Source organism: Nomascus leucogenys, chromosome X, assembly GCF_006542625.1.
Source record: "Nomascus leucogenys isolate Asia chromosome X, Asia_NLE_v1, whole genome shotgun sequence".
Taxonomy (NCBI): domain Eukaryota; kingdom Metazoa; phylum Chordata; class Mammalia; order Primates; family Hylobatidae; genus Nomascus; species Nomascus leucogenys.
Genome location: NC_044406.1, coordinates 1185644 through 1210639, shown reverse-complemented (window position 1 = coordinate 1210639; position 24996 = coordinate 1185644). Strand labels below are relative to the sequence as shown.

Below are 24996 nucleotides of genomic sequence, written 5' to 3'. Positions count from 1 at the left end.
GGTGACAGAGCGACTGTGTCGCAAAAAAAGAAAAGTCGACAGCCTGCTTAAGGATAGAGATGTGGTCTTGGAGGGTTTCCTATCAAGCAGAGAGTCTTCACTCACCAGAGTGTCTGCATCCAGGAAGACACACTTGCTGTAGTGAGTGAGAGTCCAACAGTGAAGCTTGGTGAGGGTGGGCCCGAGCTCAGGTCTCTTCAGAAAGGCCAGGTGGATGTAGTCTGCACTATCGATTAGATTCACTTCAATGACTTCATCGAACACCTTCGAGAGGATGACCCTGGAACAGACATGTGCCAAATAGTAGGACAGCAGGTGAATATTTAGCGTCGAACTACCTCCTCCTTCAAGAGGGTGCTGTTTTGCTGCTCACAAACATGGAATGCAAAGAGAATCCCCACAGCCCTCACTGCGGTCTCCATGTTCAGAGCACATTTCCACGGATGGCTTAGAGCTGTGCACACCGTCCACTTGTGCCCAAAAGCCCATGCATGCTTGAATGCAAATGTCAGTGGTGTGAAACCCCACTGGACCAGTAGAATTAATATATTACTTTAGTAATGTACCTGAGCTAAATGACTGAAGCTTCAGAGGTACGTAGAAACCACCACAATTTGTATGACATTTTGAAGTGAATTAAGTATCTTTGAACATGCTTCTTCAATAGCCATTGTTATATTTTTCAATCAACACAAAGCACAATGATTACTCTAAGCTCAATATTTTCATATTCATATATTTAAAGTCATGCAAGGCCTGGCGCAGTGGCTTACGCCTGTAATCCCAGCACTTTGGGAGGCCGAGGCAACCGGATCACTTGAGGTCAGGAGTTCAAGATCAGGCTGGCCAGCATGGTGAAACGCCTTCTCTACTAAAAATACAAAAATTAGCCAGGTGTGGTGGCACCTGTAGTCCCAGCTACTGAGGAGACTGAAGCAGGAGAATCGCTTGAACCCAGGAGGCACAGGTTGCAGTGAGCTGAGATCACACCACTGCACTCCAGCCTGGGCGACAGAGCGAGACTCTATCTCAAAACAAACAAACAAACAAACAAAAACAAAAACAAACAAACAAAAAACTTAAATTAGCCAGGCGTGGTGGTGGGCACCTGTAATTCCTGCTACTCAGGAGGCTGAGGCAGGAGAATCGCTTGAACCCAGGAGGCAGAGGTTGCAGTGAACCGAGATGGCACCACTGCACTCCAGCCTGGGCGACAGAGTGGGACTCTGTCTCAAAAAACAAACAAAAAAATAAAGTCATGCAAGCTGCAACTTCCCTGTCAAAATTCCTGGCTGCCAAATTTATACCTGTTTCTTCAGCTGTACCTTTTGATATTTAGAATTTTTAAATTTCTGTGAAGTAGATTTTGTAGAATGTAATGTGTTCACTGCATTTGTGAAGCGATATATAATTGCATAATTTCTGTGTGTAAACTGAATGCTTGGGCTTTCAATCCAGTATTCATATATAGCAATAAATATTAATATTATGAAAAAGAAATGCATGCATACTTGACAAATGTGACAAATTGAACAGAACTGTCTTAAGATGCATGCACTTGGGCCATCTCTTAGGAAGACAGTTTCCCTCTGTAAGCTGCAGAGGCAGAGAAATGTAAATGCTGAGCTGGTAGAAACTAACAGATGTCCATAACAATCTCTATCAATTTTTACTTTCTGTATTCAAAACTTACATTGTTAGTTGCATACAAGTTTGAGACTCGAAGCTTGAAAGACTGTCCATTTTATCAAAGTGAAATTTGCTCTGTTCTATTTATTTATTTATTTTTGCTTAAATCTCACTTCATCATAGTCTGGAACATATTGGGATGACAGAAAAATTAAGCAAGTGCTAGAAAAAGGATGGGGGCATATTGAAAGAATACAGGGGGCCAGCTAGGGGAAGCACCCAATTGCCAAAGCTGAAATAATGTAATCAATAACAAAAGACAACAAGCCCAAAATACGAAATAAATATTCATGAGTCTACACTAATGTAAGTTTTCTTTTTGATACAGGGCCTCACTCTGTCACCCAGGCTAGAGTTCAGTGGTGCAATCATAGCTCATTGCAGCCTTGAACTCCTGGGCTCAAGTGGTCCTCCTGCCTCAGCCTCCCAAGTAACTGGAACTACAAGTGCACGCCACCGTGCCCGGCTAATTTTTTGTATTTTTTGGTAGAAATGGGGTTTCACGATGTTTACGAAGCTTGTCTCAAACTTCCAGGCTCAAGCAATCTGCCTGCCTCAGTCTCACAAAGTGCTGGGATTACAGGCATGAGCCACCATGCCTGACCTAATATAACTATTGAATAAACAAATATGTGAGAAAGAAGGGGCAGGTTTAATTTAGAAGATAATTCCAAGTAATTGAAATAGAAGGAATGAGGGAAGTAGAAAATCACAATTAGGCAAACACTATAGTAACAACTGTTGCAGACAAGACTCACTGATTTTTAGAGAAGAAACAGGCCGTTTGTATAATGTCTATCCCAAGATATTTTCCACTACTAAAAGAAAAAAATAATAATTTTACAGTGGAGAATTCCAACAGACACCACTTAATCCAGGTGATCAAATTTAACATCACCAGGACAGGACATAAAGACATCATGTACTCTGTAACATGACACACTGAAAACTTCCATCAATTCTGATGATTTTTTTGCCAAAAATGCATAACCTCAGTCTAATCATGAGAAAACACTGGACAAAACCAAACTGAAAGCTGGGCACAGTGGCTCATGCCTGTAATCCCAGCACTTTGGGAGGCCTAGGCAGATGGATCACCTGATGTCAGGAGTTCAAGACCAGCCTGGCCAACAAAGTGAAACCTCCGTCTCCACTAAAAATACAAAAACTAGCCAGGTGCGGTGGCGGGCACCTAATCCCAACTCCTCTGGAGGCTGAGGCACGAGAATTGCTTGAACCTGGGAGGCAGAGTTTGCAGTGAACTGAGATCATGCCACTGCACTCCAGCCTGGGCGACAGAGCAAGACTCTGTCTCAAAAAAAAAACAACAACAACAACAAAAACAAAAAAAAAACTGAAAAGCAATCTGTAAAACAATTGACCATTACTTAGATTGGATAGTGGAACAGAATCATATCACATGCATCCATTTATTTTCAACATTTTGTTTGTTTGTTTTTAATTAAGCTGCCTCCTACACTACTGTATGTCTGGATTTTATGTTTATTTTCCCATTCAGAAAGCCTATCTTTTTTAAAAGGAATTTTAATCCATTCATGTTTATTATGATCATGGTTATATTTAGATTGAGTCCTGCAGTTTCATTTTATATTATTTTCCCTTTTTTACATATATCAGATTTTCTATTTCTTCAGTTTTCACTCGAGTCCGTGTGAAGAGACCACCAAACAGGCTTTGTGTGAGCCACATGGCTGTTTATTTCACCCGGGCGCAGGCGCGCTGAGTCCGAAAAGAGAGTCAGCGAAGGGAGATAGGGGTGGGGTTGTTTTATAAGATTTGGGTAGGTCAAGGAAAATTACAGTCAAAGGGGGGTTGTTTCTGGCTGGCAGGGGTGGGGGTCACAAGGTGCTCAGTAGGGGAGCTTTTGAGCCAGGAGAAGGAATTTCACAAGATAATGTCATTAGTTAATGGCAGGAATAGGCCATTTTCACTTCTTTTGTGGTGGAATGTCATCAGTTAAGGCAGGAACTGGCCATCTGGATGTGTACATGCAGGTAACAGGGTATATGATGGCTTAGCTTGGGCTCAGAGGCCTGACATCAGTGTAATTCTTTCCCACCGACCTCTGATGGCATGAATCAGGTTTTCTTCAATCCACGCATTTCCCATTAAGGCTCTGAAACTTGTACAAATCTTTTCTAGTTTTCTGGTGGTAACCACCTTTCAACTATCAGCACACGTATTTAAGCTTATATTTTCTATCAAATGTAAAGATAGTCATTATCTATGTCTTCTTCCCAGACGAAACAAAAACATGAACATATGCTCATACTCTCTTTCTTCTCTGCTCTTTCAATTACCTCCCATGTGAAATGTTAATTCCAGATTATTTTCGTAACTATGCACTAACACATTCAGACTTAACTCTGTTTTATACATTTATTTCTTCAGCACTGCTTCCTGTGTGCCCTCTTCTATTTATTATCATTATCATTATTATTATTATTATTTCGAGACAGGGTCTTGCTCTGTCACCCAGGGGGGAGTGCAGTGGTGTAATCATAGCTTACTGCAGCTTCAATCTCCTAGGCTCAGGTGATCCTCCCGCCTCAGCCTCCTGAGTAGCTGGGACTACAGGCATGTGCCACTGTACTCAGCAATTTTTAAAAATTTTTTAGTAGAGATGAGACCCCACTATGTTGTCCAGGCTGGTCTTGAACTCCTGTACTCAAGCGATCCTCCCACTTCAGCCTCCCAAAATGCTGTGGTTACAGGCATGAGCCACTGTGCTTGGCTACTCTAGCCTTTCTTGGATTCACATTCCATTTTGCTGGAGTCAATCAACTAACTTTTTCCTCAAAGGTCTTTGAGGGATAAAATTTTTAACGTTTGCAAATTTGAAGTCTTTGTTTTGCTTTCAAATTACGGTACTAAAGCTGAATACAGAACTTTCATTTCAAAGTTATCTTGCACCAGAATTTTGAGACATCAATTGTCTCAACCAGATTGATACAGAAAGGCATTTAGGATTTTTCTTCATTTTCACTGCTCTGAAATTTTACCACTTTGTGTCTACATTTGAGCTTTCTTCATCCACTCTGCTCAATATCTGGAACACTTTCAATCTAAACTTTTTCCCAGAGCTGAAATATAATAGGAGTCACTTCTTTCTTTCTGTCTTTTCTTTTCTTTCTTTCTTTTTCTTTCTCTCCTATTTGACAGATATTGAAGCTCTCGGACCTTTTCTCTCTCTTAGCATTTCTCTTGGACTCGACATTTATTTGTAAGATTTCACTGCTCTGTATTTAAGGTAACTATTTCTCTGAAAAAGCACCCTTCCTTCAGCAAATCTCCCTCTGCTTTTGGCCCAGTTATTTATGGAATTTATGGCATCTTCACCACAGTTGCGTAAAGATCTGGGCTGGGGGGAGGGCAAGAGAAACAGCACTCCACCTCACTACAAATGGCACTGCCATTTATGTCCTTACATCTTTTTGTTCAGCTCTGCTCATTTCCCTAAAATAAACTCCTGGAAGCAGAAGTATGTTTCATGAATACGATTAGTTTAAAGCTATAAACACAGGCTCCTGGCGTGGTTTCCCTACAAGATCACTCCATAACACGCTTGTACCACACAGCCTGGGGGAGGGGAGATCTCCCACCACCCACACCCCTGGTCATTCACAGTCATTGCTCACTGCTCGTCTTCCACTGCCCTGACCACCGCAGAGCGCCATCCCTCAATTCTCCCTATGACTGCGAAACATATAATAAAAGGTCCTACAAAACCTCAACCCAACCTGCAACACTGAACCTTCCCACGATTTCTGCCATGTTGTTTCTGAATATTTTAAAGTTCCTCTTGAGTAAAGCTTAAGTCTACTTTGATACAGGCAGGCAATAAGTAATAATTACATGATGGAAAATGCAGTATCCATCGCCTCAAGCATTTATCCTTTGTGTTGCAAGCAACTCAATTATACTCTTCAACAGCATTTTTCTACACCCCCGTCCCCGCCGGCTTTTAAAATAAAACAGGGAACCTGCTGGATGTGCTATGTGCACCTTTCTACTCACTGGTGCATTTTTGGACCTTAATATAGTCAGGCTTTTTTTTTTCCTTCTTTTTTGACAGAGTCTCGCTCTGTCACCAGGCTGGAGTGCAGTGGCGCGATCTGGGTTCACTGCAACCTCTGCCTCCCAGGTTCAAGCAATTCTCCTGCCTCAGCCTCCCGAGTAGCTGGAATTACAGGCGCCACCACGCCGGCTAATGTTTTTTGTATTTTTAGTAAAGACGGGGTTTCACCATGTTGGTCAGGCTGGTCTCAAACTCCTGACCTCAAGTGATCCACCTACCTCAGTCTCCCAAAGTGCTGGGATTACAGGCATGAGGCACCGCACCCAGCCAGTTGCTCGTGTCCAATACCTATTTTTGTATTTGTCTATCTTTGCTTCTGGCGTGCTAGAGACGAGCCCGTGCAAACCCCTCAAGTGTTTTCAGAGTTCTTTGTATGTGATGGACAGTAAGAACCTCTCCGTTATAATATTGTCAGTGTGGCCCTCCGTTTGTTTTATCTTTAACACCTAGTATCTCTGGCACGCAGCAGTTCTGGTGTCCTCTTCCATCTTGTTTAATTTACAACACATTTCCAGCTTTCAGATGAACAAAACATCCACCTGCATCAATATGTGGAGATATTTTTAGTTGTCACAATTGCCAACTCCTGCCGGCATCTGGTGGGCGGAGCCCAGGGACACTGCTCAACACCCTACAGTGCACAGGATGCCCCACCACACGGAATCCTCCAGTCCCGGATAGCAGCAGTGCTGAGAAACTTTCATCGATTTTCTTCTAAGATTTCTCTATGTTCTAAATGTTTACCTCTATATTTATAATCTATGTAGATTTTTATTTATTTATTTTGACAAAGTCTTGCTCTGTCACCCAGGCTGGAGCACGGTGGCACCATCTCAGCTCATTGCAACCTTAATGTCCTGGACTCAAGTGATTCTCCTGCCTCGGCCTCGCCGAGTAGCTGGGATTACAGGTGCCTGTCACCACACCGAGCTAATTTTTTTTTTTTTTTTTTTTTTTGTATTTTTAGTAGAGACGGGGTTTCACCATGTTGGCCAGGCTGGTCTCAAACTCCTGACCTCAAGTGATCCACCTGCTTCAGCCTCCCAAAGTGTTGGGATTACAGGCATGAGCCACCGTGGCCAGCCTGGAATTCTTTTTGTTATATGTTTAGTTTTTATTTTAAAAGGATCTTATCATTGACTTTCTCTAACATATTAATGTGATGAATGACACTAATAGGTTTTAAAATAATAACCTATCTTTGCTTTCTTAGGGTAAGCACTATTTATTTCTTTACTACAGGGCTAGAGTTGCCTTATTAACATCCTGTATTTGAGGGCTTTCTCAATCCAAATGTAAACACAATCAAACCTGTAAATCAAGTTTGGGTGTCAAGATTATAGCAGTTTCTTAAAATAAGTGAACATATTCATCTTTTGCTAGGCTCTGTGACAGTTTATGCAGCAGGGAAATTAATTCATCATGAGCAATTTAACAGAACTTCCCTTAAAATTGCCCAGACCAGGGCCTTTCCATAAGATAAGCCTTTGGTAACATTTTCAGTTTTTCTCATAGTTATTGTCAAACAAAAGGTTTCTATTTCTTCTGATCACAACAACCAACATCTCACCGATTTCCCTAGAAGGATCAAGCACTTCTTCAATACTCCCAGTGTTATTACTATAAAGGGTTCTATATAGTATTCGCTTTTAAAACTGCCTCCAAATGACTTCTTTCTAATTTCAATTTTGTACATTTATGTTTTCTCAAATAAAAGATTCATTTTTATTTGTTATTTTTCTTTTTAGAGAGAGGAGCTCACTCTGTTGCCCAGTCTGGAGTGCAGTGGTGTGATCATGGCTCACTACAGCCTCGAACCTCTGGGCTCAAACGATCCTCCCACCTCAGCCTCCTGAGTAGCTGGGACTACAGGTGCACACCACCACATCTGGCTAACTCTTTTTATTTTTTGTAGAGATAGGGTCTTGCTATGTCACCCAGGCTGTCTTGTCAAACTCCTGGCCTCATGCAATCCTCCCACCTTGGCCTCCCTGAAGATTTGTTAATCTAATCCTTGAATTTGTTTCTTGTTCCCAATTATTAGTTTTCTCATTTTATCTTTATGAGTTTTTTACTGCTGTTTGCTTTTTTAATATTATTATTTTAAAAATATTTGGGGCTGGGCACGGTGAGTCACACCTGTAATCCCAGCACTTTGGGAGGCCGAGGAGGGCAGATCACTTGAGGTCAGACATTCGAGACCAGCCTGGGCAACGTGGTGAAACCTTGTCTTTACTAAAAATACAAAAATTAGCCAGGCGTGATGTTGTATGCCTGTAATCCCAGCTACTCAGAAGGCTGAGGCAGGAGAATCACTGGAACCCAGGAGATGGAGGTTGCACTGAGCCAAGATCGCGCCATTGCACTCCAGCTTGGACAACAGAGTGAGACTCTGTCTCAAAAAAAAAATATATATATATATATGTGTATATATATATGTGTGTGTGTGTGTATATATATGTATACATATACATATTTGTATATATTTTTTTAAATTTAAATCAGTGAAGAAATTATCCAGGTCAAATATATATATGAAATATTATATATATATAATATATATATTTGAAATTATCCAGTTCAAATATATGTGTATATATATATTTTAAATTTAAATCAGTGAAGAAATTATCCAGTTCAAATATATATATTTTATATGTATATACGTATATATTTGAACATACATATACATATATATTTGAACATCTATAATACATGTATATATAAATATATACATGTATATATACATATATGTATGTAAAATATATAGTTGAACATATATACATACATGTATATATAAATATAGACACGTACATGTACACATACATGTATATATAATATAGACACATGCATGTACACACACGTATATATAAATACAGACACATACATGTATATATAGACACATGCATGTATATATAAATATAGACACATACATGTATATATAAATATAGACACATACATGTATACACATGCATACATGCATATATAAATATATACATATATACACATATATAGGTATATATACACACATACACACATATGTATATATACACATATACACACATATGTATATATACACATATACACACATATGTATATATACACATATACACACATATGTATATATACACATATACACACATATGTATATATATATATATTTGAACTGGATACTTTCTTCACTGATTTAAATTTTCTTTCTCGTACCACTGTAGTTGCTGTCTTTGCTTTGTATAGGTAGCACTCACATTGCAGTGATTTTCTGAAATAGTACCTAATTCAAGCTTTCATTTGTACCCGGATTGAGTTATTTAGTTTAAAATTTCCAGTTTAAAACGTCTGAGGACACACTGGTTGGTTTTTTCTTTGTTTGTTCTCTTTTTAGTTTAGCTATTAATGCCTGGATTTATTATTTCATTGTCAAAGAATATGACATTCAATTCCTGCTACATCTACCATATTAAATGCCTCCTCATCCCATTCGTACAAAATCAATTTTCCTAAGTGGTCCATGGTTGATGAAAGAAAAAGATTGTTGCTTACATAATGTATGACATTTAAGAGAAGCCTTATGCTTTATTCATTAGATGCATTTATTTATGTATTTGCTTTATTTGAGAATTAAAGACAAAGGGAACTATAAAAGGAAATTATAAAAAAAAGACTCCTTGGCTGGGCGCCGTGGTTCATGCCTGTAATCCCAGCACTTTGGGAAGCCAAGCCAAGTGGACTGAGTGAGTCCAGGAGTTCAAGATCAGCCTAGGCAACGTGGCGAAACCCTGTCTCTACCAAAAATACAAAAAATAAAAATAAGAATAAAAATAGCCGAGCATGGGGGCACACACTTGTGGTCCCAGCTACTTAGAAGGCTGAGGAGGGAAGATCGCTTGAGCCCGGGAGGGAGAGGTTGCGGTGGGCCGAGATGGTACCACTGCACTCCAGCCTGGGCGACAGAGCGAGACCCTGTCTCAAAAACAAACAAACAAAAAAGAATTGAGTTTTCAGTTTCCATGGTTGGGAGAATGAACTGCAACCAAACCCAGCATTGTTTTTTAAAGTACTGTGAAGCCGATCACACACCTATATCTTCACATGATTCGAAGGTTCGTTACAAATGTCAGATGCCCATCATGATTGCTGGCCATCCAGGCCTGTGAAGAAGGACAGTCAGTTGTCAGAATAACTCCTAGGACCTCTTGGGGGAGAGGTGACCCTCCTTCTATAGGACCCAGCTGGGCACAAGCCGCATCTCTGAGCCTTACCTGAGCAGGCTGGACACCTGAGGAGTGATCAACACCACCAGCTTCCTCGTCAGCCTGTGTCTCCTCAGTGACTGCCCCAGGACCAGGGCGCCCTGGCAGTAGATGTCACTGGTGGCCAGTGTGACAAAAGCCTGATCAGTCACTGTGAAAATCAACAGAAACACCAGAGTTACACTCCTGAGGAATAGCAGGGGTGACGGGGCCATAGTCACCTCCCCTCCTCTCCCAAGATTCATGGCTTGGGCCAGACATGATGGTTCACACCTGTCATCCCAGCACTTTGGGAGGCTGAGGTGGGTGAATTGCTTGACCTCAGGAGTTTAAGACCAGCCTGGGCAACGTGGTGAAACTGTCTCTACGAAAAATACAAAAATTAGCTGGGTGTGGTGGCAGGGCTACAGTTACAGCTACTCAGGAGGCTGAGGTGGGAGGATACTTGAGCCTGGGAGTTTGAGGCTGCAGTGAGCCATGATTGCACCACTGTACTCCAGCCTGGGAGACAGAATGAGACCTTGTCTCAAAAAAAAAAAAAAAAAAAAAAATCACGACTTGCAGTGAATATTCAGTATTCTAATTCGCATACATGCTTCCTTTCATTCTAAACAAAACAAAACACAGGAGGAGTATGAAGGAACCTTAAACAAGGGACAAAGTCAACCCAACTGCTGTGCCCATTTCCTGACGCTGCAATGCCATGGAAACTCATAGCTACTATCCTTTATTTTATGTTGTGTTTGACTCTTGAAAACTCACCCAAAGTATTTAGATCTTAGGTGAAAACAAAAGGCAAAAAATGGAAGTGATGACTTGATGACCTGAGTTACAGCAAAGATGTAACCCAACTCACTCAAAAGAATTGTGCTCTGGGCTAGGTGCAGTGGCTCATGCCTGTAATCCCAGTGCTAGGGTCGAAGAAGGGGGATCATTTGAGCCCAGGAGTTTGAAACCAGCCTGGGAAACACAGCAAGACCTCATCTGTACTGGAAAAAAAAAAAATTAGCAAGGTGAGGTGGTGCACGCCCGTAGTCCTAGCTACTTGGGAGGCTGAGGCAGGAGGATCGCTTGAGCACAGGAGGTCAAGGCTGCAAAGAGCCATGATCACACCACTGAACTCCAGCCTGGGCAACAGAGTGAGTCCCTGTCTCCAAAAAAAAGAAAAAAGAAAGAAAGAAAAGAAAAGAATCGTGCTCCATACAGAAGCAGCCAAACATGTTATTTAAATTCTGGACAGACCATTTCTTACAAAGACTTCAAGTTCAACTCAGGGATGTATGAGGCGGTAGAGACAACATAAGGAAAAGTATATTGTTTCATTAGGCAGGATGTACTCAGTTTCCTAATGCCTCAATATGAGAGGAAGGAACTCTCACAGCAGATATAATTTACGGCAGTTTTAAGTCTCTGTGCACAAGACTGATGTGAACTTTGGTAATGACTTTTAAACCACTTGATTCTTGGGCACCCAAGCCCCTGTTGCCAGGAGAAAGACAACAGTCAGGAGGGCAGCCAGCAACGCCGAGAAGTCCCATACAGTGTGCAGCCCACTGTACCGTCTATGGAAATTAAAATGCTCAGCATGTAGGCAACCACAGTGCCTTTCCCGGAAGTAGCACTCCAAGCAAAGCCAACCCACAATTCGCACTAAATGTAACAAACACAGGTGTCCCAGACGTGTGGCACAGGGCTGCCTCCCTGACCTTTACATTCCAATGGGGTAAATTCCAAAATGTGCCTGTTACAGCTGCTCCTGTAGACTCCTCCTCCCCACCCTTGAACAAAGAAAGAATGAGAATTCCTGACATCTCCATTGGGAGTGAGAATTACAGACAGCAAACGTTACAACTTAATTCTGTAGAACAAAAGATACCTGTCATCAGTCCATATCTATCCATCTATCCATCATCCATCCATCCATCCATCCGTCCATCCATCCATTCATCTATTTATCTATCATCTGTCTATCCATCCATCCACCTATCATCTATCATTGGATAATATCTATATTATCCATCTACCTATCTATCATCTATCTATCCATCCATTCATCCATCCACCTATGATCTACCAATTCTCTGCATATCTATTTATTATCTATCTTACTATCATCTGTATCTACCTATGCATCCATCCATCTATCCATCTGTCATATATCCATCCATCCATTGTCTATCTATCTATCCCTATCTATCTATCATCTATACATCCATCCATCATCTATCTATCTATCCATCTATTCATCCATCCCTCCATCCATCATCTACCAATTCTCTGTACATCTATTTATTATCTATCTTACTATAATCTATCTTTATCATCTATCTCTCCATCCTTCCATCTATCTATCTATCTATCTATCTCTATCATCTATTCATCTATCTATCTATCTATCATATATCTATCTATCCATCCATCCATCTATCATCTATCTATCCATCTATCATCTATCTATCCACCCATCCATATCATCTACCAATCCGCTTCACATCTATTATTTATTATCTATCTTACTATCATGTATCTCTATTATCTATCCAGCTATCTAATCCATTTATCTCTATCATCTATTTATGATATATCATCTATATCTATTTATCTATCATCTATATATCATCTATCATCCATCTATCTAACTCCATCATCTCTCTACCTATCATCTACCTATCATATATGTGTCCTCTATGTATCTACTTATTTATATCTATCAATCTTTCAATCATCTATCTGTCTACCTACAGTCTATAGATTAGAAATTATCTCTAGCACCATTATCTATAATCTATCTATAGTTTTCTTAGTTACTAGCTTTAAAATGATAATAATGGTGATTACTACTTCTTTAGACATTTCCAAAGGCCTGAGCTCTGATCAAAATTACTTCCCAAGAACAGGCGTAGCTGTCATGGACCCATTCAGCTGTCTGTAAGGCTCTTTTGTCTCTAAGCAGAGGACAGAGTTGGGAGAGGAAGCAGGCATTCGGGACTGATATCTGCAAAGCCCAGAGCTGGCCAAGGTAAAGGTACTGTGTGAGCTTCACCCACAGACCTCAAAAATCACACAATGCCCAAAACAGAGCCAGAGATCCAATCCCCTACCCCATCCTCACCAGGGTTTCTCTGACCCATATCTTGAAAGAGTGTGGAGGCAGAAAGAATTACCAAGTAGAACCCCCAGTGTTGAGCCCTAAGTGTGAACATATTTCTAAGCAGCATAATGGGTATCCCCACACCTAAACATACGACCTGCTTAGAGCTTCACCTTTCCATGCAAACTCTCAAAAAATTAGTGGGAAATTAACAACATAAAACAAACCATTTTAAAGTGCACAAGGGACTCGCATTTAGTCCATGCGCAATGTTGTGCAACCACTACCTCCAGGCAATCCGAGGACATTCTCATCACTCCAAAAGGAGGCCCTGTACCCGTTACGCAGTCACTCCCCATTCTGGCAACCATGAGTCCACTTTCTATCTCTACATTCCTATTTTGGATATTTCCTATAAATGGAATCGAACACTATGCAGCCTTTTGAAAATGGAATAATTTTATATTTCCTTTTTATTTATCACAGTAAATTTCATATGACATAAAATTCGCCGTTGTAAAGAACACAATTCATCACAATATTGTACACCCGCCACCTCTATCTAATCCTGGGACATTTCATCACTCCAAAAAGAGACCCTGCACTCATTAAGGAGTATCCCCCCTTTCTCCCTTCCCTAGCTTGTGACAACCACCAATCACTTTTTATCTCTGTGGATTTGCCTGTTCTGCATATTTCATGTAAACGGAATCAAGCGTCATATGGCCTTTTGTGTCTGACTTCTTTCCATCAGCATGATGTTTTCAAGGTCAATCCATTTTCGTCAATTCAATCACGTAATTAAAAGTGTAAACCGGGAATCTTTCACGCAAAGATGGTGGATGCGGAGCTCCTAGTTTCTCTTTCCTTCCTCCTGAGATAAAAGGAGAACAAACTAAAAAAGTGTGCTAAGGAAGGCAAGTGTGAACCCCAAGCCAACAAACAGGAAGGAGAAAACCGTCAGCCAATAAGAGAAACTGGAGAAGTCACTGAAATTCTGCAGAATTCTCAGAGGCCAAATATATCCATCACCAGGGGCAAAATCAGATAATAGGATCTACTCTAAAGGAAACAAAAAGCCCAAGAAAAAAATAATTACCATCACACAGAAGTGGAATTCCCAACCTATAACATAACCTTGACAAATTCAGACAAGTCGGCAACCCTTGCAAGTGGGCACAGCTCAACGGACATTCCTCATTTTTATACATGTAGATATAAACCATTACCAGGTATTTGAAAAACACCTTCACCACAAAAGAGAAAACTGAAAAGTTATGGGGTGGAATGGGAAGAACCCCAGAAATACCAGACAGTTCATGGAATAGAAATTCAAGGAACAGACAGGCAGACATAAACATTCTGACTGCACCAATTACTATTCTTTCAAAAGATTAGGGGGAGAGGGATACATCTATAAACCAAGAATCAAATGCTATAGAAAAGATCACTCCAAGGATAAGACACAGTTATTAGAAGTTAAAAATATGATTTGCTGAAATGAAAATGAAATAACGGAAGGTTTGGAAAACATCACTGAGGACATCTCTCAGAAAGTAGAATAAAGGACAAGTGGAAAATTTCAGAAAGCTAGAAGCCTACAGGAGTGATTCAGAAGGTTCACCAACATGAGTTTCAGAATAAGAGAATAGAAAAAAAAATAGAGAGAAGAAAAGTTTCCAAAGAAATTAAACAGGAAATGTTCTCAACAGCAGAAAGTCAGTCTTTAGATTTAAAAAGCCCAGAGAGTATGCAGCAAAAGAGAAAGAAAAAGAAGAAAGAAAGAGAGAGAGGAAGGAAGCGAGGGGGGGGGGGGAGGGGAGGAGAGAGGAGAGGAGAGGAGGGGAGAGAGAGAAAGAAAGAAAGAAAATCAACAGTCCTTTTCCTGACAATATGTTCCTGGAATTTAAAAACACCAAGGCTAAGGAGAACATCGTGAAAATGCCAAGAAAATGAAAGTAAAATAAAAATACAGGTCAATCCTATTAAGGATGAGACTGAGACTTCTTATCACGAATAGTAGACACTAAAACAAACCACCATATCTAAACTCTGAGTGCAATGGTCCTCAACCTAAAATTGTATACCCAGACCAAAAGCTAATTTTCTATACCCAGGCCAATTAGCACATCTGCTGCACATTTGTCTACCACGTACCATTTCGCAGGCAGTTATTTCAGCATGTGTTTCATACTAAGAATGGACTTGTATTCATTTAATTTTAAATTTTTTTTTTTTTTTTTTGCACATGCCTGTAGTCCCAGCTACTTGGGAAGCTGAGACAGCAGGATTCTTTGACCCAGAAGTTGGAGGCTGCAGTGAGATATAATTGTGCCACTGCACTCCAGCTTGGGTTACAGAGCAGAGCCCTGTCTTTAAGAAGAAAATTGTGTGTGTGTGTGTGTGTGTGTGTGTGTTTGTGTGTGTGTGTGTAATTTCAAAGTGGATGGCAAAGTAAAAAATAAGATAAATCAAATCATATATATTATGAAAAGAATCATCAGCAAAGTAATGTCAAACTGAAAACAAAGTGCCATTTACAATTTTTAGCCTTTCATTGGCAATATTAAGATTTCTTTGTAATCTCCAATGTATAGATTATTGAAATCTGAGGAACCATGTTTAAGGACCCTGTGAATTAAAGAACAGAAAGGAAAAGGAGTGCATCCTTTGGGAACTACAATGACAAAGGGAAGAGAAGTCCCGAGACGGGGGGCATTGTTTCGGGATTTCCTCCTGAGCTGACTGTTCTGTCCACCTTCGAGATGCTCAGAGGGATTGGTTCCCCTCTGAACCTCACCATTGAATCCGAGCATGAGGGCTAAATCACACTCCAAAGGCCATGCTTTGGGATTTTCCTCCAGAAACAGACGACTGAGGTTAGACCTTGCTATTTCGATGCTTGGTCCTGCAAGAGCAAGCTTTGCAGAATATTTGCCGTGCCAACTCCTATACCCCAGTAAGGAAGAGTCCACTGTTTCCAATCCCACGTACTGACCTGCGCTCTTAAGGAACGGAGAGGAAGAACAGAGAATGTATAAAATGAAACTTGGCATCATCTGACCTGGGTCATGAGCTCCACCGGGTAGATTCAGATCCCTGTTACCCACCTCCTAGGTCTCCCCAAGAGTCCCAGAAGCCTTGTCTGTGCAGAGCGTTTATGACATGAATTCTGGGGTAAGGAAAAGTCCACTTGCCTCCAATCCCACATTCTACTCTTGCATAACTAACCTCAGATCTTAACCAAGAGGCACAACAGAAAATGTTGGGTTATGTTGGTTATGTTGTTGTGGTGGTGGTTTTTGAGACAAGGTCTCCCTCTGTTGCCCAGGCTGGAGTGCAGTAGTATGATTTCAGCTCACTGCAGCCTCGACCTCCTGAGAGCAGGCAATCCTCCCACCTCAGCCTCCTGAGTAGCTGGGACCACAAGTGCACACCACTACATCCAGCTATTTGTTATATTTTTGGTAGAGACAGGTTATGTTGCCCAAGCTGGTCTCGAACTCCTGGGCTCAGGCGATCTACCCGCCTCAGCCTCCCAAAGTGCTGGGACTACAGGTGTGCTTCTGTGCCTGGCCCTTTTTTTTTTTGACAGGGTCTTGCTCTGTCTGCCACCAAGGCTGGAGTGCAGCGGCAGCATCACAGCTCACTGAAGCCTGGAACTCCTGGGCTCAAGCTATCCTCCTGCCTTGGCCTCCTGAGTAGCTGGGACTACAGATGCTCACCACCACACCTGGCTAATTTATTTTTAATTTTTCTGTAGAGATGGGGTCTCTTGCTCTGTCACCCAGGCTGGTCTCAAACTCCTGGCCTCAAGCAATCCTCCCATCCTGGCCTCCCAAAGTGCTAGGATTACAGGTGTGAGCCAGCCACCGCACCAGACTAGAAAACATTTAAAATGGGTCTCTGCATCAACCACCCTGAGCCACAACTTCCCTCCTTTGCATTCTTTGCTCCACCCTGTAGATTCTGGTCCCTGTTATCTGTCTCCTCGGTCCTTAAAAACCACATTTTCTCCCCCAACACACAGTGAAAGCCATCAGCTTCCCTGAAAGCCAACCCAACACCAGTGGTTTTCTCATTGTCTGCAAATGTAAGCTGGGTCCAGACTGCTGGTCATCTCATCCCCCACACTCAGTCCCCACGTCCAGCTCAACCCCTCTGGGTCTTCAAGCACATCCTATGATGTGTGCTACTACCATGGGGCTACTACCATTCCCTTAACTCATCTGGAACCCGCTCTCCTCCCAGCATATGGTGGCCATGGGAAAGACCACCCATCCCTCAGAGATCTTCCTGCAAACCCTGCTCCCCAAGACGACCCTTCTCATCACAGTCCCTCACCTCCTATGACACAGGACCCTTCATCTCTTGTGCCATCTTACCTGCCGTGGTCACTTTGCTTACTGGTGGGCTCACCACTGACTCCTTTCCCCTAGCAAACCCATGAATGAGCTTCCTGGGGCTGCTGTGAGAAAGTGCCACATGCTGGGAGACTTAAACAACACACATTTACTCTCTTACAGGTCTGAAGGCCAGGATTCCAAAACCAAACTCTAGAGAAGGGTCCTTCCTGCCTCTTCCAGCTCCTGGTGGCTCCAGATGTCCCTGGGCTTGTGGCCACATCACTCCAATCTCTGCCTCCATCTCCACACGGCCTCCTCCGTGTCTGTGTCTCTTCTTCTATCTCTTAGAAGGACACCTGTCATTGGATTTAGGGCCCACCCAAATATTCCAGGATAATCTTATCTTGAGATGCTTAACTAATTACATCTGCAAAGACCCTATTTCCCAATAAGGTCTGTAAATCTAAACTAAAATTCTAGGCCTCGCAACTACCTAATTGGCCAAGGGCATTCCAAAGTTAACCTGAAAAACGAGTTCAGGCCATAATGAGGAGAGGGTCAGACATGCCTCATCATACCCTCCTCCATTTTGGAATTCAGGAAAAGCTGACCACCATAAACATCCACACAGACCTCAAGTCTGATGAGAAACATTTACAATCTATTCTCTCTGAAGCCTGCTACCTGGATGCTTCATCTGCGTGATAAAACCTTGGTCTCTACAACCTCTTATCATAACCCAGACGTTCTCTTCTATTGATAATAACTCTTTCGACTAATCAGAGCATTTAAAACTCTACCTATGACCTGGCATCGCCCCCCGCAACCCCCTTGCTTCAAGTAGTCCCACCCTTTCAGATCAAAGCAATGTGTATCTTACATGTATTGATTGATGTCTCATGTCTCTCTGAAATGTGGAAAAGCAAGCTGTACCCCGACCACCTTTGGCCCATGTTGTCAGGACCTCCTGAGGCTGTGTCACGGGCATGTCCTTAACCTTGGCAAAATAAACTTTCTAAATTGACTGAGACCTGTCTCAGATACTTTTGGGTTCTCAGGTCCCATTCACAGCTTCTGGGGGGACATGAGTTTTATGGGGGACACTGCTTACCCCAGTCCACAGTGCTGTGCCATAAGCTGCCCACACAAGGGCATCTGCTTAGAGAAAGAGTGAAGGATTGAAGCTGGAGGCAGAAGACAAGGTGAAGGGGCAGAAGATGTCTATGTGGGCCTAATGACGTGCTTTCAGTGCATTACATGTTCACTGTGGGTTCACGTCCCAGGCAATTCCCAGGCACGAGAATCTGCTAGGTGCTGGGCCCTGCAGCTGACAAGGTACAAGCTCTGTCCTCAGACACCCACAGCTCCATGAGAAACATCAGCCCTAAGAAATGGGTGTTTCAATACCGCAAAGCAAGTCCTATGGCTGGCAGCAGTTTTTGAAAGGGCACCATCCAAGCTCAGGGATAAATGGCCAGGAAGAACTTACCCATCAAGAAATCAGTGGATCAATAAACAAGAATGAATATGGCTCCCATCCATCCAGGAGTGTCTAGATGGGGCTTACCTATGCGCTACCATTAATTCCCTTTCCAACACAGAGATGTGCTTCGAAAACAAATAAACCGGGGCTTCAATGATTAATTAAATGTCTGAGGTCACCTCTGACTCCAACACCAACAAAAGCCCTCAAAATAGCTACTGTCTCCTGCCTCCAATAAGAAACTGAACTAAAAATAATAAGGCAAAGAAGGAAGAGGCAGAAAAAGTCCACCAGCCAAGGCCAGAGGTGGAGATGATAGGTTGCATGCTGCATCCTGCATCCCTCACAGCGTAGCAACAGCAGCTGAAGAACAAGGACCCACGGGAAGAGATGGGGTCAGAGGGCCCGGATTACGAAGGTGATATGCAGCCTTTTCTATTACCCTGAGGCTTACGAGGAGCTATTTGAGGGTTCCAAGACCTGTAAGAAGGTCTCGTCTCCATTGCCAGGGAGGGCCCTCTGGCTGTCTAGAGAAAAGGATGATGCAAGTGAATTGGCCCAAAGCAAGGTGCAGAGGACAACACGGAGGAACGGCAAAGTGATCAGTGATTGACCATCACCTGTGCTGGTTTTATAGCTCTTCATGAGGGCATCAGTGACAACTAAGAGAAATGGCAAAGTGATCAGTGACTGATAACCACACGCACTGGTTTTTTACCCCTTCATGAAGATCTCAGTGACAACTGAAAGAAATGACAGTGATCAATGATTGATAACCATGTGCACAGCCTTTTTATCTCTTCATCAGGACATGAGTGACAACTAAGCGAACTGGCAGAGTGATCACTGATTGACAACCAAGTGTGCTGGCTTTATGGCTCTTCATGGGGACCTCAGGGAAAACATTATGATTAATGGGTGTTATAGACGGATGATAACCCATCCTGAAATGCCTAGGATGAAACCCTAACCCACAGATCCTCTGAATGTGTCTGTATTTGAAGATGGGGTCTTTAAAGAGGTGATTACGGTAAAATGAGGTCACTAGGGTGGGCCCTAATACAGTAGCACTGCTGGCCTCATTACAAGAGGAGACGAAGACACAGACACACACAGAGGGATGACCTTGTGGGGATACAGAGAAAGACCACAACTACAAGCCAAGGAGAGAGGCGTCGGGAGGAACCAGCCCTGCCCACACCCTGATCTCAGATTTCCAGCCTCCAGGACTGTGGGAGAGTAAATGTCTGTTGTTTAAGCCGCCCAGTCTGTGGGACTTTGTTATGGCAGCCCCAGCAGAAAAACACAGCAGTATTCAAATAAATGAGTTATCCTATTATGGGCTGAATTGTGCACCTCCGAAATTCATATATGAATATCATAACCTCCAGGACCTCAGAATGTCACTGTATTTGGAGATGGGGTCTTTAAAGAAGAGATTAAGATAAAATCAAGTCACTAGGGTGGGCTCTGATCCAATAGGATTGGTGTCCTTCTAAGAAAGGGGATTAGGCCGAGCACGGTGGCTCACGCCTATAATCCCAGCACTTTGGGAGGCCAAGGCAGGTGGATCACCTGAGGTCAGGAGTTCGAAACCAGCCTGACCAACATGGAGAAACCCCATCTGTACTAAAAATACAAAAATTAACTGGGCATGGTGGTGGGCACCTGTAATCCCAGCTACTCGGGAGGCTGAGGCAGGAGAATCGCTTGAACCCAAGAGGCCAAAGTTGCAGTGAGCCGAGATGGCACCATTGCACTCCAGCCTGGGCGACAGGAGCAAAACTCCCTCTCAAAAACAAACAAACAAACAAACAAAAAAAGAGGCGATTAGGACACAGACACACACAAAGGGAAGACCCTGTGAGGCCCAAGCCCAGGAGAGAGGCCTCAGGAGGAACCAGCCCTGACCACACCTACCTTGATCTCAAACCCAAAAGAGAATGCAGACAGGGCTGCATTTAGGGTGAGAGTTTTATGGAACTACTGGATACCCTGTTTCTCTCTTTGGTTTAGAGTGGGGGGAATACTGACCACAGTCACACAATGACAAGACAACACCAGTTGGCACAAGAGCTCTCTCCAGCAACAAGGGATCCGAGACTCAGACTTTTGCTTTGGAAAAAAAATGGGCACCTCCTGAAGGTTAGCCACTTCCCATCCAGGACACTGTAAAACCCATCTAAAGCGCAAAGACAGACCAGCAGATTGAAACAGAACAGAAGATGAAACGTTGATTGACAGGGCTTAGCTTCCACATCGCCTTGCCTTGAAGAAACAACTGGTGATCAAGTCCTGGTGCGGCGCCAGAGAACATCCACAATTATCCAATGCTACTGCATTCAAAGAGGGAGTTTCCACTCCACGTGCCACTGCGGCGGACACTTTCAGCAACAGCACGGAGTGGAAAAACAGCAAGAAAACCTGTCACTGCACTACAGCCCACAAAAAGGAGACATTGTCACAAAATCAAGTCCAGCCTGGAGATTACAGTGGCTGAGAATTTTATGAATCTGTGACAACAGTTTCTTTCTACCCCTTGCCTGCCCCCCTGCACTCAAGGAATCTTCTGATCACCCCTCAAAATAACCTTAGCAGCTTCCTTCTCAGCCCTTTTCTACTCAAAGGTGGTTTTTATTTTCTGCAAAGAGTTGAGTCTTCTCTTCTGGCGCGAGGCTGACCAAGATGTATGCGAATGTCCGTCTTGAATGCTGCTATTATACAGACCCTAGCAGGCTTGGGGAAACGTGTGGCTTTCACTTTAGAGAGCTCCAAATGTGTCCCTAGAACAGAGAATCTTTTCTGCCATTCCTTGGAACAGACTCTTCCAGAGGAAAACAGCCCTTAAGATCCCTGCCCCGACAATTTTCGTCTCTAAGTCCAGAGTGGGAAAAAACAAGAGAGAAGCAGCTCTGTGATTTACCAAATCTCTCCTCTGAATAAAAAAGTCATCCGTTCTGTTTGTGTGTTTTAAATTGCACTCATGGCCAGGCGTGGTGGCTCGCGCCTGTAATCCCAGCACTTTGAGAGGCCAAAGGAGGAGGACTGCTTGAGCCTAGAAGTTCAAGCCCAGCCTGGGCAACATAGCAAGACCCTGTCTCTACAAAATTTTAAAAATATACATTTAAAAATAAATACATAAAATGCACTCATGAATGATCCAGTGTGGTCTGGTACAAGAAGGAGGTGTCTTAATGATTTAATGATAAAAAATAGAAACAGCATCTTTCTTATGGGACGAGGTTACACTCTATGTTCACATATCTAGGCCTCTTAAGTCAACCGGTCTATCTGATGTCCACAAAACCCAAGGGCAGGGAGATGGGGCTCACCGGTCATTGGGGGGCAGGCCTCTCCTGCCATTCCTGCCAACCAGCCCTCTGCCTGCAGGAGGATTAACCTGGATTCTTATTTTGTTGTTGTTGTTTTTTAGGGACAGGGTCTCACTCTGTCAGCCAAGCTGGAGTACAGTGGTGCAATCATAGCTCACTGCAGCCTCAAACTCCTGGGCTCAGGACCCTCCCACCTCAGCTTCCCTAGTAGCTGGGACTACAGGCAGGGGCCGCAATGCCCAGCTGATTTTTAAATTTTTTTCCTAGAGATGTGGTTTCCCTATGTTGCCCAGGATGGTCTCAAACTCCCGGCCTCAAGCAATCCTCCCGCCTCAGCTTCCCAAAGTGCTGGGATTACAGGCCTGAGCCACCCGGCCGGGCCATCCCTGTATCTGAACTGGAAACAGAAATTAAAACCGTGGTCTGAGTTCTAAGAACTCAAGGCAGCCTCTTCCCAGAGCTTTAGGACCATTTCAGGAGAACAGACTTCTTCCCATCGGCCTTCCAGACAGTGACAGTCTCAGGCAGTTCAATGCTATTCCCAAGAAACAAGCCCATTGAAAGTTTCAGGACTATATTTTACGAAAGGAAACTGGTGAAATCCCAAGGCCCCCTTCACTTGCTGTAAATCACCCCCTCCCAGCAGCTGAGGCTGGTATCTCCATTCCCTCCAGCCCCAGAGAGACCTGGGCGAGGCAGTGAGGGGGAGACTCGGGGTTTGGGGCAATCCTGCGGTCAAAGTGGGGTTCTCCCCAGTGCAGACCAATCTCTCACCCAAGCCAGTAGGAACAGGCAGGCTGAACTGAAGGAGCTTGAGCTACTCACCCGACATGGTCAGTGGCGCCGCGGGCAGTGGGCGCGGACCTGCAGACCTGCGCCCGGGAGCAGTGGGTGGACTTCCTCGCCACGAACCCGCAGAGCAGAGGCGCTGTCTCCGGGAATCCGCGTGGATTTCCAGGCCTGGGGGCGACAGCGTGGCAGTCTCGACACCCTCGGCTGCAGGCCCCGCCGGTGTCACCCCCGGCCTCCTACCCACTCCATGTCACCTGCGCCCCACGGGGCCCCTGCCTCCCCCGATGCCCCTGCGACCTCCACGCCCCGCACTTCCTCCTTGGCGCTCCAGGTCAGCCTCGTGCCCTCTGGCCAGGGGCCCCTTGACCCCCTGTCCTCCCCACAGTCACCTGCGACCCCGCTGCGTCTTAACACCCATGCGCCCAGCAACGACACCGCCCCCGGGACACCACCCGACCTCAGCGGTGTCAGCAGCTGCCCCGCCGCCCCGCGCACCTGCCTGGAGTTCTGGGCATCCTCTTCCTCCACCCCAGCTGGCGCCCCCCGGTCACCCCTCTCCACTCCCTGGACCACCCCTGCGCTCCCGGACCCCAGTATCTGCACCTCCTCCGAGCTTGGGCTGCCTCTGCCCGCGTCCCCCGGCCAGGTGCCCCCTCCCCCGTCACCCCAGTGCCGCCCCCCGGCCTACCCCTGCACCTCTCGCCGCCCCTCCTCCCCGACCGGGCCTGCCGCCCATCCTCCCCAAGCGCCCCGAGCCCCCTCCACGCTCTGCACCTCCCTCTACCCCGCGCTCCCGCAGCCTCTGCCTTGGGCCCGCGGCCTCCTCCCCAAGCCTCCCAGCCCTACGCCCCCGCCCCCGTCTGTCCTCCGTACTGGGGCAGCCTCCGTCTCCCCGCGCCCCGCCGCGCCTGGACGGCCTGTATTCCCCAGCACTCGGTGCCCTGGCTCGGCGCACTCACCCCTAAGCGCTCCTGGCCTACCCCCGCGCCCCGCACCCCTCCCCTCCTTCGCGCTTGGGCAACCTCTGACCTCCAGCCCCCCGCGCCCCTCGCCCCTCCTTTGCACTCCAGTCCGGCGCCCCTCCCCCAGCCCCCATCCTCGGCCTCTGGGTTGCGCCCCCGCCCCGCTGTACTCCACCCACCCTCGAAACCTCCTAGGCGTTCGGGCAGCCTCTGCGCCCCCCGGTCCCCCGCCGCGCCCAAGCCTCCTCCACTGCCCACGGTCCCCCGCAGCCCCCTACAGCCTCCCGCACCTCTTCCGCGCTCTGGCTGCCTCGGCCCGGGGCCGGCGCTGGAGGCCCCGAGGGCAGCGATTGGCCTCTGTCCGGAAGCCCGGCCCCGCCTCCGCCCAGCCCCCGCGGGCGCGGGTCCCCTCCTCCGCCCTGCAGCCCCTGCCGGCAAGCCCGCGCGCCGCCTGGTGCCCAGCCCCGGCTGCCGGGGAGAGAGACCCGGGAACCGCCGGGGGCTGCGATCCACGCCCGCGCCCCGCCCCTCGCCCGCCGCGGCCCCTTCGGCAGTCGGCGGTTTCTAGGTTTGGACGTTTAACCTTTAATCAGCCGGCCCCAAAGTAAATGTTTGCGATGACTTAAGGCCCTGGGCCCAAGGCCAGCGCGCAGCCCGAGTGGAGGCCGCTCTGGAAGCCTCCCAGAGGGAGAAGGCAGGGCTTATACGCGATCTTGTTGAATGCAAGAAAAATGCACGTGCGCATACTTGCACCCATAAATGAATGAATGAATGAGTGCACGAAAGAGAGAATAAATGAGTGTTTCAGGCCTCAGCTGTTGAATGCATAGCGAGCGAGTGGCTGTACGCACGCGGTGAGTGCATGTATGCGTGAATGCATGTGAGGCGTGAATGAACAAACAACTACTCATGAATGAGCGGGCCAGGAAATGAATGAACCAGTGAATCA

The 24996-nt window shown here is 45.1% G+C and overlaps 1 protein-coding gene across 5 annotated transcripts in view; it reads right to left on the bottom strand.

Annotated features, from left to right (window-relative positions):
* GYG2 (glycogenin 2) overlaps nucleotides 1-24708 on the bottom strand; it is a 53189-nt gene extending 28481 nt beyond the window's left edge. For 3 of the 5 annotated variants that reach the window (XM_030806473.1, XM_030806477.1, XM_030806476.1), the window contains exons 1-4: nucleotides 24338-24393; nucleotides 23119-23253; nucleotides 10051-10192; nucleotides 106-280 (exon numbers count right to left, since the gene is read on the bottom strand). In XM_030806473.1, the coding sequence (XP_030662333.1) occupies nucleotides 106-280; nucleotides 10051-10192; nucleotides 23119-23125 (324 nt within the window). In that variant the 5' untranslated portion in view covers nucleotides 23126-23253; nucleotides 24338-24393. Of the gene's footprint in view, nucleotides 1-105; nucleotides 281-10050; nucleotides 10193-23118; nucleotides 23254-24226; nucleotides 24309-24337; nucleotides 24394-24630 lie in introns of those variants that run through there. The other 2 variants (XM_030806474.1, XM_030806475.1) reach the window with 2 other exon arrangements.
* Nucleotides 24709-24996: the final 288 nt, after the last annotated feature.